Source organism: Chamaea fasciata, unplaced genomic scaffold, assembly GCF_029207755.1.
Source record: "Chamaea fasciata isolate MVZ Bird 193981 ecotype frontalis unplaced genomic scaffold, bChaFas1.0.hap1 SCAF_30, whole genome shotgun sequence".
In the NCBI taxonomy this organism is placed as follows: Eukaryota; Metazoa; Chordata; class Aves; order Passeriformes; family Sylviidae; genus Chamaea; species Chamaea fasciata.
Genome location: NW_027094115.1, coordinates 1805444 through 1822493, shown reverse-complemented (window position 1 = coordinate 1822493; position 17050 = coordinate 1805444). Strand labels below are relative to the sequence as shown.

Below are 17050 nucleotides of genomic sequence, written 5' to 3'. Positions count from 1 at the left end.
AGCCGCACTCCCTCCCTCGAGGCTCTCCAGGATGGGCCTTTGCTTTGGGAACCACGTGCTGCAGAGCTCCTAGACCCTGCACGGGGGTCTGTCTGCAGTGAGAAGCTCCCAAGAGCAGAGGAGCCGCCAGCTTGCCACACTCCCCTTCCAAGGAAGACATTCAAGCATGCTTGGACACCTACAGGCTGCCCAAAGGAAGAGGTTATCCAACAGGCTGCACGCTCAGAGGCTCAGATGGGATTACTGGGGAAGAAACAGTAATAAAAAAATGTCTGTTCCTTTGCAAAACAGGGATTTTAAAAGCACTTGCTAAAGACACTGGAAGACGTTTTTCCCCACTAGGTCTGAGGGAGCTCTTTCTCCTTGGCAGTGCCACTGCGGCATGTGGAGCCTGGCTGGGATGGAAAAAAGAGCCTCTGCGCCAGGGAGCAGTGGTTTCCAAACACAGCTCTGGCCTTGGGGTGGAGGGTGGCTTTAATTACGTGTGTATGTGTGTCCTTTTTTAAGGGTCATCCGGCATGATGCAGTGAGAAAACAGGAGCAGCCTCTGAAACACAGTGGAGCATTTTCTCTCCAACATTTCTAGTGTTGGGGCAGGGGAAGGAGTTTCACTGTGGCTTTACAGAACGTTTCAGCTGAGACCTTGCACGTTCACCCAGCAACCCCTCACTGCTGTGCCCATCCATAGCCACAGGGAGCTCAGGGGTCCGTCCACTGCTTCCCCCGGCACCACGCAGAGCAGTGATCACAGTCAAGGCAGCTCCATCTGCCTGCAAAGGGAAGGAGCTTGTTATTTCCATTTTTACTCTTATTTTTCAGTTATTTGTGCTATACTCCCTGCATACCTGGGCTGCCTGTTTATGGAACAGCTGACGAAAGCAGGACCCCGCTCCAGATGGCAGATATTTGGCTGATGACCCCAGACCTGCTGCCTGTGATGAGCCAGCTTCAGTCTGGCACAGCTCTGGTGCATCACCCACGCATCCTGCACAGCATTCACAGAGCTCCACAGCAGACACACTAGGCGGGCATCCTCTCTTCTCCAGAACAAATCCTCCCCAGCTGCTCAGCCTTACATTTCCCCGTAGCGGTCAAAGCAGAACACACACTGCCAGCAACGTAAAAAAAAATTTACTGAGGGATGGAAGATAAATTTTTGTATAGCATGAAAGAAAACTGTATTTAGTTTGTAACTGAACTACAAACTGGAGGCCAGACAGGTGTAACTCAACAAAAGGAATGCTGGAGCAAAGAAGATGAACATTATTGGGAGGATAAACCGAGTCACAAAAGGATGATATTTTATTTTAGGATTTAAGGTTCATACTTCAGACAAGCCCAGGCTGCAGCAAGCCTGAGTGTCCCAGAGGTGGCACATCCCTGTCCCACAGACACCCCACAGCCCTCAGCAGGGTAAAACTGAGGGTGTCTCCCAGCACAAAGTATGTCTTAGACTGAGCATTTATACACACGTTTGTAACTTAAACCAGAACTCATTACAACGATCAGCATCTGACATTTTAAAATGTAAAGAGGATCTGTGAACTGCACAAAACCCCATCTCTGTTCTGGGAACACTACACCGACACATGGTGCCTGATTTAAGGAGACTTTTGTGCTTTCTCATGTCACTAAACATCTGTTTGCTCCACACGACTCCACACAAGCACAATCCAGGACCTTGGGTACTTTCTCCATAGTTTACACTTAGCTCATTTCAGGTTTTAATAGACCTTTTTTTTTTGTTGTTGGAGAGCAGTATAGGAAAACTAAAGACAGCAAAGGCACCCACATGCAGCAGTTTGACTGCAAGTCTCACTTTTTACATGACCAAAAAATACTCAAGGAGTTGCCAGTTACAAGAAGACAGGAAAGGAATTGATTCTGTAAATTTTCAGCAAACACAAGGCCTGGCTTCCTGCATCTCTTCAAACTGATCTGGTGCTCTCTTTGTCGAATGACCACAGGTGAACCAACGGTGAAATGCAGGGACCCGAAAAGCAGCGCCAGATTCAGCCCAGGCCCTGAACTGCCCCAAGTCAGCTCCCAAACTGTCCCAGGCACCAGCTCTGAGCTGGGAAAAGGAGACCCCAAGCAGCAGCCTCACAGCACTGACCTTACCTGGTCTCGTGGTGACAACACTGCTGCAGCCAATGTCTCAGGCCAAATGCATTACAGAAAGAACTTGTTGCTTACCCCGAGCGCTGAAACCTTCCCGTGCACTCAGGACCCAGCTGGGGCTGCAGCACGTTCTCAGCAGTTCCTCATCCAACAGGTGGGTAAAAAATCACTTAAAACAAAACTACCAGTGAGCTGCAGCCAGGGCTGGCTGAAGCAGCAGGAGCTTCTCAGGAAGGGCACCTGCTCTCCCTGCAACCTGCTAGAGCTGCTGCATGCCAGTGAGCATGCAATCATAGAATCATGGAATCAAATAAGATTGGAAAAGACCTCCAAGATCATTGAGTTCAACCCTTGGCTGAACACCACCATGTCAACTAAACCAACATGCCACACCTAGTCATTTCGTGAAGCATTCCAGGGAAGATGACTCCACCACTTCCCTGGACAGCCTGTTGCAATGCCCTGGGACCATTGACAGCCTCTAGGCCAGGCTCCCCAGCACACCCACAGCCAGTCATGCTGCAGCAGCCCCAAAAGCCCCAAAACGGTTAGAAAACAGTCTCTTTTTAAAAAAGGGGGGGTTGGGGGAATCATTTATTGGATTAATTTGGCAATTTTAGCAGCAGCATTCTCTCTGCCGCAGCTGACCCTCTGCTGTGCTGCGCTCAGGAAGGCGAGGCAGCGGGGACAGAGGGTCCCTGCCCCGTGCCAGTGGGGCTTTTTGGGGCACTGTGGGCACTCACAGATAACCAGACTTTCCGCTCATCGTGTCCTGACTCCATTCCCCACACAGCTGGATTTGTCAGCCCTCTTCATCATTTCACCTCATCAATCTGTGATGTTAAAGCCCATGGTTTATTTATTTCTTTACTTCACTAATAAAGCACATTATCTACAATGATTAATTTTGCAATAAAGAAACAACACTACTACAAATGGTGGTCTGAGACAACCTAGGGGGACTCTACAAAGTTCACATCCTAAATCCATCTCTCTGATAGCTGTGAAACATCATTCCTCAGAGTACTTGGCTTGTTAAAGGAATTCTACAACCAAGTCTGTGGCTCTGTCCCCACGTGGGGAATAAGCACCACTCCCAAGCTAAGGAATAATTAATTTATCAGTTTTGAGAGGGTTTGGCTCAAACCTCAAAAGTGAGGATTTGTTATTCCACTTAACTGTGACACAACAGGATTATCTCAGATGTCAGATATTCATTCTCTTAGTATTGGTGATGGATGAGCATACTAAACGGAAGGAGGAAGGATAATGAATACGGAGTGGCATGGGTCTATGAAAAAGAGAACTAGCGCAGTTAACAGAATAATGAATTTCAGCTCGGTTGATAAATGTAATCATTTGGGTAAGATATTCTTTGTCTTTCATAAACTATTTGAAATCATACAAACATGACATTTCGATTAGGGCAAAAGAGACATAATGATAGAGAGCCAAGTTGTCATAGATCAAACAGAAAAACCCCAGACTGATGGGTCCCACAGCAAAGAAGGAGAGAAGAGACGACACATTCCCTGCAGCGCTCCACAGGGACAAGTCCTCGGCCTTCTGCACTCTGGTACTTTGCCAGCAGCCTAAAGGAACTAAAAAACATCACTGGTACAGTGAGGGAGGGACACAAGCTGGAGGAGCAGGCCATGAGCTCCCCCCAGCCAAAGCCCAGGGCAGGCCAGCAACTGGACCTTTGCACGGGCTTAAAACGGACTGACAGGTGCGGGCACCAGCAGCTCAGGCCATGGGAACTGCCACACCAGGCCGAGGGCAGGGGACCTCAGCTGGACGCTGCTGCAGACAGGGGCCTGAACAAGGCCAAAGGCACAGGTGTAGGCAGAGAGCCCTCTCTGCCCCTGGTCCCCACGACCAGTGCAACAACAACCTGGGCACAGTGCGGAGACCCAAAGGTCACCTGGGAGCAGCACAGCACTGGGCAAAAGGGGCTCAGCTGGCGCAGCAGATGCCGAGGCAGGCACCCAGAGAGACACTGCAAGAGATGCTGGTGAGAGAGGGCTCCAGCCCATCAAGGCACCACAAGGAACCAGGGTTAAGGCTTAAACTAAGCAGGTTAAGACTATAATGGGATATTTTTACAGTGAGGGCAATTAGCTATTAGGAATTCTTATCAGAGGTTGTAACGGGTTCCCCACTACTCATTTATTAACTTTGATCATGAAGACGGGATCTCTGTCTAATCAGCCAGCCCCAGTTCATACAGGAATTCAGGGCAATCCTGCAGCCATGAAGACAGGAGTGACATGGTCACAAGGATCCTTTCTGCAAGCATGCAAGCTCTTAACATCACCTCACACCCCTCTGCTTGCCCTCTTTACCTGACAGCTGCTATTGCAATGGTTGTACATATCTGTACAAGAACAGGTCTCTAGACAATGCAGGCATAAATCGTGTGTGCCCTCAGCGCCTGTTGGGTGCACACGCATCGCGCGCCCAGGCGATCAGGCCGACGCCGGCAGCGGGGACGTGGGAGGGCTGAGATCAGTGAGGGAGCTCTGAGGAGCAGGGTGGAGGAGCAGGAGGGCTTGGCTCCAGCATCCCTGCTGCAGAGTAGCGAGACCGAGCCGCCGCAGCCGACTGCACAGGTCCAGAGAGCGGCTCTCCCGCCACCCACCGCATCACTTGAAAACGGATGGAAACGTTGGGCAGTCGGGTGATTTCATCTTCTTCATGAACTTCTTGAACTCTTTGTTCTTCTTGTCCCACTTGTAGATGGCTGTCAACAGGTACTGGGTCTTCACCTGGCGGCCCATGATGAGGAAGTAGTGGCCGAGGTTGTCCAGCTGATGGCAGGGACAGTCTGCCCCATTTTTTAGGAACAGCACCAGCTTCTTCAGGTTCTTCTTCCGGATGGGCCCCAGCTTCAGTGCCTTCCTCTTCCGTGGGATGATCATCTTGTCCCCGTTCTCCTTCTTCACTTCCTTTATGGTCATCTTAAGAGCTGCAAAACAAGATGGGAGAAGGGAAAAACAAAACTTTTAAGCAACCTTCACCAGCACAGAGCCTCTGTTCAGTGAGCTGAGGGGGCAGCAGTGCTGTGGCCTCAGGACAGTGGCAATGCCCTGTCCCACTACAGACACACAGTGCCCTGCTCCTCCCCTGCATTCCCCTTCTCCCTACTCTGCTCCTGAATGCTCCTGCTCCATGCCATCACCCTGGCCGTGACTTGGCCCACTATGACACTCATACCCTCGCACCTGAGGTGGAGCTGCCCCATGTCCAGGAGAGCAGCAAGGTAGAACACTGACATCTTTGTTCCCCTTCCTGCAGCAAAGCACCCAGCACTTTCCATTTGAGAGGGGACTTGTTCAGCTGCCAAGCACAAATGTTAGCTGAGTAAATTAGGTGACTTCCCTGCTCTAGAGGCATGGAGAGACTCTTGAAAGGATCATTTAGAAGGTCAATCTGGCTTCCCAAGTATTTGTTTGCAGTCACACCAGCCCTCAGGTGCCTGTGAAACAAGTTTCCAAGGACTGGATGTCTCTGCATCAGAGCTGTGGAGACCCCAGCATACAGTCAAGTGCCTGCACCTTCCCCTGGAGAAGGGAAGTTGGTCTGATACAACTTCCATGGAAAATACTCTCCCCTCTTTGGGTTCAGCATTTTCTAGAGTTATTCACAATACTCCCCCCCCCAAAAAAAAAAAAAAAAAAAAAAAAGAAGGGGTTTTGCCATAACCATGAAGAAGAATTTTGCATACATGGGAAAAATGATGAAAATGTGTTGTACATTAAAACATCATTTCTGTGCCATTTGGCTCTGCCTCATTTTTGGGGAAAAGCACATATGGCCAAAAATTGCTAACATATTTTCATCATTTAGGAGTTTACTTCAGAGCTGCAGATAACTAGTGCTCAGAGAGGTGACTTGTTGGCTGCTGTCCCTTCTCATTAGAGTCTCAGGTTGGTTGCAGGCAGTCCACAAGAATCTCTGGCTCTGGCAGGGAGATGGGTCCCCACAGCACGATTCCTCGAAGTCCTGCTCTGCTGGCACATGCAGCAGAGAACACGTGTTGCTCCCTGGACAGCAGCACTGCTCACCGTTCCAGACACAGATGGCAGCAGGACAGCACGATGACAATTCCGAGCTGGCAGCAGAGACGGTATCACCCTCGTGCTCCCAGCCACTACTCTGGCAACAGGAGCAATGGTGTTTGTCTGCCCCTGTGCCAAAAACATCCCCTAGGTTTGCCAAGAGCCTTGTCATGTTACACTGCTGTTGTATAAGAAAGCAATCTAGGACTGGAAACCTAAGTGAAATTTTCATTCCACCTGCTTTCCAAATTCAGGAGCTAAAGAGACTCCAGTTTTAAGGAGCTAAAATGCTGAACCAGATGAGTTTGCAACAAATCTGGAAAATGAAGTATATAGTTTTCAAGCAGCTCTAAGCTCTATGACATCAACTGAGCAGCAATGGCCCTCAGTGTCAGCCTCACTTCCTTTATTCAGGCTGACTGGAGCCCTTGCACTAAACATAGAGGAGGCCAGGGCAAGAGGGATGCTAAGCCACCATTACAACAGCACAGTAAGAGACTTTTGCAAAATGGCTTGTTTGCAAACTGCTTTGCTGAGACCACCAAAAAGTTTGATCCTTTTTGCTAGAGGAAGAAAAAGATCTGCCAGCTAGTGGAGGTGCTGATCTCCTCCAAGTATCACATGCCATGGAAGACAAAGAAGGCCTGGTAATCCTGTGCTGTGGGAGCTCGCAGCTGCTCCCTTCCCTGCACGCAGCAGTTTGTGAGCCAGCGATGCAGGTTCATGGAAGCTGCCCAGGGGAACCAAACATCCAGATGTAAATCAAAACCTCATCCAAACCTTGCTCGTGCAGAGCAGCACAGAGAGCCAAGATGGGATGATGCTAAGGGGGATGAAGGAGGAGGCTGACCAGGGGTGCAAATAGTTTGTGTGAGGCTCTGTTCTTCCCAGCAGCAATGTCCTTGTAACCAGCAAGAGCCTGCGGTGCTGCCCAGGTAAACACAGCCTGGCTCAGGGACCACCAAGCTTCATCTGCCTTTGGTGCTGCAGGCTGAGCTGTCACACAAGCACGATGATCTCTGTTCAGCCCTCATACCTCTGCAGTGACCTGGCTCCCCAAATTCCCCCCGTTCACTTAATTGGGCCACATTCCCTAAATTCCAACCCGCATTCCAGGTGAGATGCCCAGGTATGAAAGCTGTGTTCCACAGCAGCAGGCCAGACACACAGCCTTGGCACGTCCCACAAACACCAGAAAAGTGGGGCCAGAGGGTCCATTCATTCCAGTGCACATCCCGCTCTGAGAGCTCACCACCACACCGTGGGAGGCAGCCTCCAGCTTCGGGCTTTCCTAGAACACGGCATTTGGCAGGGGGGCCGTGGTGCTCGCCTGGCATCTCCCCAGCCCTGGGAACGCCGCCGCAGCAGGCAAAAGGCTCGAGCGGGACGCTTGGAGTCTTGGCTCCAGGACCCAGCTGAGCTGCCAAAGCAAACAGCTTCCTCACTGGCAACCTTGGCCTTTCCACTCCCCCCATGCCGCACCAAATCTGTCCCAGCACCAAGTCGGAGAAGGGCCAGAATCACCCCTGAGATCCCAGGACACGCTTGCTCAGACAGACAATCTTCAACTGCGGCTGCCAGGCAGGAGCTGATCCCAGGAGAGTTATCCACAGCAGGAGCATGTGCCACTTTTCCAGTCCAGCAGCTGCATTGTGACCACAGGCAGCTTCAGCATCAGCTGTGGCACTGGTCCCTGCCACGCTGCATGTCACAGTTGCCCAAGAGGGATGCAGGATCAACTTGCCACCCACAAGTCCTTCTTACCATTTACCTTCATGGGACACGTTCCAGCACAACCTTCTCCAAGGACTGCACGTACCAGGATAGTCACCAGCTGAGAACAGGACCCCCTGTGCTCTGTTCAACCACGCACTACTCCTGTTCCACCCCTCTTTTTCAGCACAGAACAGCCGAGGACTAGGGTGCTGTCTCTGCTGCACGGGCAGGGGCCCCACTCCAGCACCTCATGTGCAGGAAAGGAACATGAGAGAAGGGAAAGCTCCGCTGTTGCTACAGCCTCGTTTTTCCTTCCTTTAGAAATGACTGAGAAGGAAGAAACCTGCCAGAAGACACATTAGGGCTGTAACAGGAGAAGGCTGCAGGCAAGGACCTGTCAGTCACAGAGAAAAAATAAACAGCATGTATTGATTGTTCTGCAGTCCCCAGCGCCACAGAGCCCGTTCAGCAGGATCCCCTCAGACCCCAGAGAAAGGGCAGAAACAATAAATAAAATCACTAAGAGAAACAGAGCGTGGAATGAACTCCTGCAGTAAGAAACAAGTGCTGGCTGCAGCCCAGGGCAGCTGGGGGAGGCGGCTGTGGGGACACTGGAGGCCAACCTCTTGCTTCCTCTTGCATCCATTGCTGCCTCAGCACACCAGCAATGTGTGTGACTAAAATCTACACTGCAGTTACCCCACACACCTGATCCAGCCCCTCTGCTGCTCTGTGCTCAGGCCAGGTTTCTGGCACCCCTCAGTGACCCCCACCCCAAAGCTGCCTTACTCTCAGAGGAGCGGCCAAGCTGCCTCATAGCAGCACCCTAGAGTCCACATTCATCCTTGCTCAAAGGCAAACGCAGAGTTTGGCTGGACCACGAGGCTGGCCGTCCCCTGGCACCCCTCTGACCCCCAGCATCTTGTCCAAGATCCTCCCCTGCCTTGTCTTTCACAGCTCACTGCAGCTCTCTTCCTGCATTGTGCTCTAGACTGACACCAGGGCTGCCACACAGTCACTTCCTACACTGGCACAGCCATGCATCTGTGGTGGGCAAAGTGCTCCTCACCTCTTTTGTGTAAGAAGCTGCTGGGATGTCAGAGAAACCTGCAGTAAGGACACAGAGGGAATCAGTGCAAGACCTACCAACAGCTGCCCCGTGCAGCACATGTTAGTTTAAACATTTATTGTACATGTCTGGCTTTGATGAGGATCTGTAACCTGTCAGCTGCCAGTGTTTACCTTGGTGGACGTGCATGAGAAACCTCAGTCTGAAGGTTTGGGAGTTTATAATAGTGCCAGATAAACAACTTTCCTTGAGAAATCACCCCATGACAGTAACCCCCCAAGACTAAACAAAGATCCAAGGGCACTGTGCTTTGGGAAAACTTCCTGAAGCCAATGCCTCCTCCACTAGCCACTCTCTCCACTGAGATGTCCTTCTCACCCCTACGCTGCCTCTCCTCACAGGGCACAGGTAGGACCTGCACTGCATTCTATCCCGTGCTCCTGCTCCCCAGCTGGCTGCAGACAGGCCACATCTGCCAGGAAATAATTCCATCCTTTGGACACTGTCTTCCCCAATAACAACTTACACTGTGAGCAAGTCACTGTCCCAAGCCACTCTGCTGAGGCAGGGAATTCTGGCCTCTGCTCCCCCCGGTCTAACTGTCCCAGAGCACGGGAGGATATTTAGTAGCAGAAGTTGATGACAAGCATGCGGTTAAGTTCATATTTCCCTTATCAGCAGAACATCACCTCAGCTCACCCCGTGCACACGTCTGGCAAGGGGACAGGCACTGCAGTGACCCACCAGCACCGGATCCACTGCTGTCACTGGCCAGTGCCCCTCACTCCTCCTCTGGTCCCCCAACCCCCGGACTGGGGCAGTACCACAAGGCCAGGCAGCGAGCTCCTACCCAAACCAGGTGTGCTGATCCCAGAGGCTGCTTCTCCCTGCCCAGCCTCTTCCTGTGTGTGCAGTGAGGCAGGGGCAGCTCTGATCCAGCTCCCATGGCCTGCTCAGAACAGAGCTCTGAGCACTCAGCACCTCCCACTCCCCACTCACTGAAAGTCTGCCTCCATTCCCCAGCCAAGCCAGAGGTATGTACATTCCTGGGAAACTGTTCCACGGGTGTTTCTGTTGATGCTTTTCTCTATTAGAAAAAGCCTGCACTGAATTTAGGACTTCTGGCATACCAAATCTGCAGGAGAGTTGAGAATTCATTTCCAGCAGAAAGGGTAACACACCAGCATGCAGAGCAGGTTTGGGTTTGCATAAGCACGCTCCAGTACAGGGCACATTCAAGTGCTAATCCCCCAGGAATGCACACCTTGTTCAATATGCCTTTAATAATCTTCCGGGAAAGTTATATACACAAAGTTACATACAGCAAGGATGTCAAAATCAGTTAATTCTGGGTTTGATCTGAGAAAGCTAATGTATTTCCTTGTGATAATCTATTTTTTTTAATGAAGTTCAGTTTACCCCTGATTGACTGACTCACTCACTCATTTAGGACAAAGTTTTCAAGTAGCTTTGCATTTTTTGAGAACGCCCACCTCCACATACCCACACTGACATCTAGAGGCACACGTGCCTGGCCTTGGGGACACATCGCAGGACACACCAGCACCACCGTGGGCAGGGAAAGGTGGCAGTCCCAATCTACCTCACACAGGAGTCATGCTGCCCCATGACCAACTGGGAAGCCTCTCTGTGCCTAGAGTGCTCCTTCTTACCAAATTCGCTGGCACACAGGTGCTCCACAATGGCCTCTGACTTCATCTCGTTGTCACAAGGGGGACACACAGTCGTTCCTGACAAGAGAAATGAAGAGAGTTGAGAGGTGGCAAGAAGCCGGCACAAGTAGCACCCATGCTGTCAGACCGTCACCCTCAAGGGGGATCCATGCCCACGCACCCTGCCATGGGCTCCGAGCTCCCATTCATGTGTGACAACACCCTACTGGGTGTAAGGAACCATCCACCAGCACACAGGCAGCACTGGCCATAGGCAGCCCTCTGCCAGCCCCACTCCAATGCTGTCAGTGGCCCCAAGGGCAGGCACAGGCGGCTGCTAAGAGCAAAAGGACAGCACTGGCAAAGACAGGCGTTTTCAGGGCCAGGCACTCAGCTGAGGGGAGCCACTTGCCAAGGGGCATGGCCCATAGCCTGCTGACATTCCCTCCCCGTGGCATGCCAAGGCAGGCACACAATGCCCGAACCCCAGCCCAGCAGGAGGATTCTGCCCAGAGATGGCTCAAGTGCCAAGGTGCCACCCTGGTGCCAGGGAAGGGGGTTCAGGACTGGGACAGCCCAGTTCAGTACAGTGCTCCCCTCAGTGCTGGGGACCATCCCACAGACTGCCCAGGCAGTGCTCAGGAAGCCCCTCGCCACCCTCCCTCCTGCCCTGTCCCAGAGCAGCCTTGGTTGGGGATGGACCAGCAAAGCTCTTGTGGATGCTGCCACCACCAAGAGCGGTCATCCCCTCTTGTTTTGAGCCCAGGGCAGCCTCTTGGCTCCAGCAGAGCAGAGCCATCTCTGCTTGTCAGTCGCTGGCAGTGGCCGACATCATCTGCCTCTTGGGAAATGCCAGCCCAGGGGATTTCACTGGGATCTGTCCGGGGAGGAAAGCTCACTTCACCCAGAGAGTAAGAATCTGTTTTCAGGTTCTCATCTGCAGCTGGAGCAGACCACCCAGCAGCAGAGACGTAGACTTGAGCTACTGGCAGATGAATTTATTGAGCTGGGAGATGCTGCTTGTTCCTGGTCCAGCAAGACGGAGGGCTCTTCCCACACAAGGGAGTTATTCTCAGGGACAACACTGCAGCAAAACATCTGCCAGTCCCTGCACGTAAACAGAGCACTCATGGCCTTTCAGCCCTCAGCCAGGCCAGCAAACCCACAGCATTGCTGGACCAAAAGAGCAGAGGTGTGACGCAGAAAGAGGGGGGCAGAGCCAGCATGGCTGGCAAAGGAGGCACAGCCATGACCATAATGTCATGTCTCCTCAGCCACAGATGTCCCACAGGGATTAGGGCCAGACATTTGTTTCCTGTGGCTTGTTCATTCCCTGCTGCCACCCCCAAACCTCTTCTGTGCTAAATGCTAATTCCTGGGGACACGCACCGTGACTTTATTAACCACACACACAGAGCAACTGGCCTTCCGCTCGCTCCTTTGTGCAAGTCACAAGTCAGCCTTCGCAGCACCAACATCCACCTCCACAGTCCCACACTCTCTGTACCTTTGAGAGCTGTCCATCACCTGGGTAACCGCTTCTTCCTGAATCCTAACATGCAACTGCCACTATCACCATCTCACTCAGAGTGACACGGGCGGAAGTCAGCCTTCGGAGATATGATGACATCCCTTACACTTTATTTTTAAAATCAGCAGTCAAAATACCTCTTTCCAGGCAGCACATTTAATGAGCTCATGACAAGGGAGAGAGGGAGCTCACAGGAAGGTGACACAGGCCCAGCCCTCCATCTGCTGCAGAGCCAGGAGCTCATCACTGTGCTGGGGACCACCGTCAGGAGCAAGCGGGTGGTACCTGCCATGCCAAGTACCACAATCTGCCTCAGCAGCCAAAGTGCACACGAGGAGGCTGGCCAAGCCTACACCAGCCAGACAAACATGAAAGCTACCGCCGAATCCACTCTATGAGCTTTCCAGGCAACCAATTAAAATAGAAAAAAAAAAAAAAAGAAACAAAAATGGAAACTAAGACTCATTGTTTCCTGGTGCAAATACAGGCTTTGTTCTAGCTATGCTCCAGCAGCCCCTGAACTGGCTGTAACACACCCAAGGTGGCAGAGACCCCTGCCTTGCTGTGCCAGGGCCCAGAGCCAACAGCCATCCTGTGGGCTGGACCTGGGAGCCCCTGGGTAGCCCCTTCCACAGGCAGCAGCTTCCCCTATGCACCATCCCACTGCCCTAACTTGAGCAGGTTGCTCAGAGTCCCATCAAACCTGACCACAAATGTTTCCAAGGACGGGGCATCCACCACATTTCTAGGTAATCTGTGCCAGTGTTTTACAACCCTCACTGCAAAAAATTTCCTCCTTATATCCAATCTAAATCAACCCATCCTCCAGTCCTGCCTCCTGCAGCCCTTTCACAGCACAACAGGACTGCAGGAGGCACTGTCCCCTGTCAATGGGAAGAACAATTGACCTCTGCTCTGGGTCACCACATCACACTACAGACAGGAACACAAATGCTGGGGGCCCAGCCAGCTCCTGCACAGCTCTGTGCCCCAGGAAAATCGCTGTTCTGGGGAGCCACAGCTAACCCCAGACTGCAAGCCCTCCCACCCCTCCTGAGGCATTACAGCAGACATCTCCAGTCCACCCTCGGGGCCCACTGCAGGTTTGGCTGGGGCCCATCTGCTGCAGCTGACGGCTCGGCTCCAAGCACCATCTCAGCCTGCCTCCAGCTCGCTTGTTCCCTGCTGACCATTTTCCAATGCCTGGCTGCAGAGCCAGCTTACTCCAGGGGCAAGAGAAGGAATGTGTAATGCTGTATTAATCTGCAACTCCCCTGATGCATCCTGTGCGCCTGCAGGCTTTACTGCCTGTGCTTAAGGAGAAAGGAATTCAGCAGGTCAGCTCTTTGAGAGGCAGAAACAAATTCCAATTTCAAGGTGTTAATGGGGGAAAATACTGAAAGGGTTTGTTCTTATTAGTACCAAGAGAAAAGGGGGGACACAGCTTGGTTCTGACCCTCTTTGAATCAACAGGAAACACTCCTGTGCCCAAGAGCAAAGGGGCTCCAGGAGCTGGTGCTGACAGAAAACACAGACAAACCATGGACAGGGTGCACACAGCAGAACCCAGGCAGACGAAAGTATCCAGCCAGCACACAGACAAGGACCGAGCTGCAGGTCACCTACGATGACTCCACATCTGCAGGAGGTGGAAGTACCAGAGCTGAAGCAATGGGTGCCTTATGGGCCATTAACAGATCCTCTGTGGCATGCAAGAGATCCTGCGGTGCTGGTTCACATCACAGCAGTGGTTGCAATTAACTTGGAGTTGGTTTTTTTCACTCCAAACTGTTTGAGGCACCACAAGAAAGTAGTAGTGTCCCACCCCAGTGCTGCCTTAAAGACAGGTCTGAAAGGTGAAGAGAAAGTCGTTAAACTACTCAACAGAAAACCTGGCAGATGCTGCTCATTCAGAAGACTGTTCCCCGGTCTTGGCTCATTAATATCTGTAAAATGAATGACCTGCACACAGTTCAGACTCTCTTTCAGACCCTGGAAGAGGCAGCTCAAATCCAGCTGCCCCAGGAGCATGCTTGGCTGCAATTCCCTGGGGAAATAAAAGCAACCTTTGTACCTGCAACACAGAACATGGCTGCGATCTTGACCAAGGGTCCAGGTTCACATAAGACATATTAATTTACAGCATTCCTGGAAAACAATAGGGTTTCTCCAGCAGTCACATCAGGAAGGGCAAGCCATGACAAGGTAGCCAGAATGGCTGTGCTGCTGTCGTTGTGGGGAGAGGCTGGGTCCCCGGCAATGAGGTCAGCCAGAGATCAGACCCCCGACCTCCCCAGCACTGGAACAAGCTTCACATTCTACCTGCCTCTGGGTATCACTGCCGAGACGTGACACGGGCTCCTGTAGAGCTCCTCTGGGTACTGAGCTTGGGCGTCCCCCTGTGCCCGCCATCCCACAGTCACTCTGCACTGCCCTCTGCATGCCCCCACACAGCTCCTACAGACACCTCAGCTGTCACCCCTCTGCTGCAGGATGCACTCTGCTCCTGCCCTGTATCAGAAGGGCTCCCTGAAGTATGAGTTCTCTCAAGATGGGGAAGAAGACATTGCACAGTCCCTATCGGCTGGGTTACTTCTGCCAGTCGACCGCCACAGACAGCCTTTGTCTGTACAGAAAACTGCAAAGGGCAGACGTCCCTGCAGACGAGCTCGGACAGCGCAGAAGCCACGGAAACCACTCAGCCACCCTCCTCACCTGTCCCCGAGTGCTGGCACTATGCCTCCGTGGAACCAGGAGTGACAATTCCTTTCAATGAGGCTCTGCTGGTCTAAGAGCCCTCTGCCATCTCCTTCTACAAACATTCCTCCTGCCAGCCTTTCACAGCGCTCCAATAGCGGACGCCGAAGCGACACCAGGATATTTATTTATTTTCAAGTTTGCAGCAACAAGCCAGACACACTGCAACTTGGACAGGCCAGTCTGGCACCACAGAAACGTGCCACACACAGTGGAAACAAACACAAACCACGCTCAGTTTCCCTAGTCGTTTTCGGGCAGGTTTCTTGCTCCCTCTCCAGCTCACAGCCCACCCGAGGGCAGGGCTGGATCTCCACTGCATGCCCAGCCACCAGCTGCCCAGTCCCTTGCCCGAGGACTACACTGGACACGGGGGATCCTGCCAGCACTACACTCACTATTGACTCCAGTCAGCCAGCACTTTCTGCCGTGGACCACACATCCTCCTGCTGCCCAGAGCAACCCTGCAGGAGTCTGGCTCGGGAGCAGAACCGGGGCAGTGCAGTACTGGAGGACAGAGTGTCACACCGTGGTCTATCAGGGCTGGAACCCAGCCCCAGTACCTGTGCAGGCATCAGAACAGGCACAACCCCACCATGTCCCAAACAGCCTGTCCCAAGGCTCCAGGACAGGGATGAGGAGCTAGCAGGGCATCCACCTTCCTTGGGACAGGAGGGCACAGAGAATGCTCAGAGGCTGGAGGGTGGCTGCCGAGAAGAGTTCAGGTGAGCCTCCTCCTGCAACTAGAGTCCCTTCAGTCCCATGTGGCCCCTCCTAGGCTAACACTGCCCTGTCAGCTCAGAGAGGAGCGCCAGGAGCAAGGCTGCAGCACTAGCTATGCCTTACCTTTGGGCCTGGAGACCTCGGTGGCATTGGGAGCTGTCATAGCAATGCAGACGTCATCCTGGGGAAACTGGTCACACTTGAGCATCTCTGGCCAGAAGAAGCCAAAGAACTGCATGACAGGCTCACAGGAGTCACGCACGGCCTCGCAGAGCCAGCGGCAGGGGTAGACCGGGCGGTCCAGGCACACGGGGGCAAAGAGGGAGCAGAGGAAGACCTGGGTGCCCACATGGCAATTCTTGTTGAGCAGTGGCACCCAGCTGCTCGCCTGGTGCTTCACCTCGGCCATGGTCTCGTGGTCCAGCAGGTTGGGCAGCACCATCTTGTCGTAGCCCACGCTGTGGCAAAGCCGCAGGTCGGCAGGGATCGCCACGCACTGGTGCGGTTTGGCGTAGAAGCGCCCGCCAGGGTAAGGGCCCAGGTCTGACTGGTAGCTGACATAGTCGTACTCGCTGGCCACGCCGCAGGCCAGCAGCCCGGCGGCCACCGACACCAGCGCCCGCAGGGCGGCCCCACCGGGCCCCCCCACGCTGCCCATCACCGCGACCCGCCGACGGTGGCCCCGGTGGCCCCGACGGCACCGCACGCCGCTCCCCGCCGGGCGCCCGCTGCCGGCGGCCGCCCCCGGGGACCCTCCTCGCACCCCGCCGACGGCCCCTCGGCCGCCCCTACCCGCTCCCCTCGCCGGCCGCCCGCAGAGCCCCGCCGGACGCCGCCCGCCCTCCCTCCGCCCGGGCCCCGGCCCCGGCCCCGCTCTGGCCGCGCTCCGGCCGCGCCGCGGGTTTGTGAGCCCACGGCAGCCAATCACCGCCGCGCCGCCCGCCGCGCGCTCGCCCGCCGCTGTCAATCAGCGGCCGCAGGAGCCAATCCCGCCCCGCCCCGCCCCGACGGCCCCTCGGCTCGGCTCGGCTCGGTCCGGCTCGGCTCGGCCCGGCCCGGCCCGGCCCGGCCCGGCCCGGCTCGGCCCGGCTCGGCTCGGCCCGGCTCGGCTCGGCCCGGCTCGGCCCGGCTCGGCCCGGCCCGGCTCGGCCCGGCCCGGCTCGGCTCGGCTCGGCTCGGCCCGGCCCGGCCCGGCCCGGCCCGGCCCGGCCCGGCCCGGCCCGGCGGAGCGCGGCCAGGCGAGCTCGGGGCTACCGAGAGGGCCCCCCGGGCCGGGGCGCGGGAGCTCGCCCCGCAGCACCGCTCGGCTGCATCCCCGGGGGGCGGCCCGAATCCCCCGGAGCCGTTCGCGGTCTCTGAAGCCGGGGGGCTCTGGGAGGTCCCGGCGTTCCTGAACGGC

At 54.3% G+C, this 17050-nt stretch overlaps 1 protein-coding gene across 1 annotated transcript; it reads right to left on the bottom strand.

Annotated features, from left to right (window-relative positions):
* Positions 1 to 2957: 2957 nt before the first annotated feature.
* SFRP1 (secreted frizzled related protein 1) lies at positions 2958 to 16440 on the bottom strand. Its single transcript, XM_066206329.1, has 3 exons — positions 15775 to 16440; positions 10641 to 10718; positions 2958 to 5089 (listed from the first exon to the last, which is right to left on the bottom strand). Exons 1-3 carry the CDS (start codon positions 16307 to 16309, stop codon positions 4767 to 4769), a joined length of 936 nt encoding a protein of 311 aa, XP_066062426.1. The 5' UTR covers positions 16310 to 16440; the 3' UTR covers positions 2958 to 4766.
* Between the last annotated feature and the right edge of the window lie 610 nt (positions 16441 to 17050).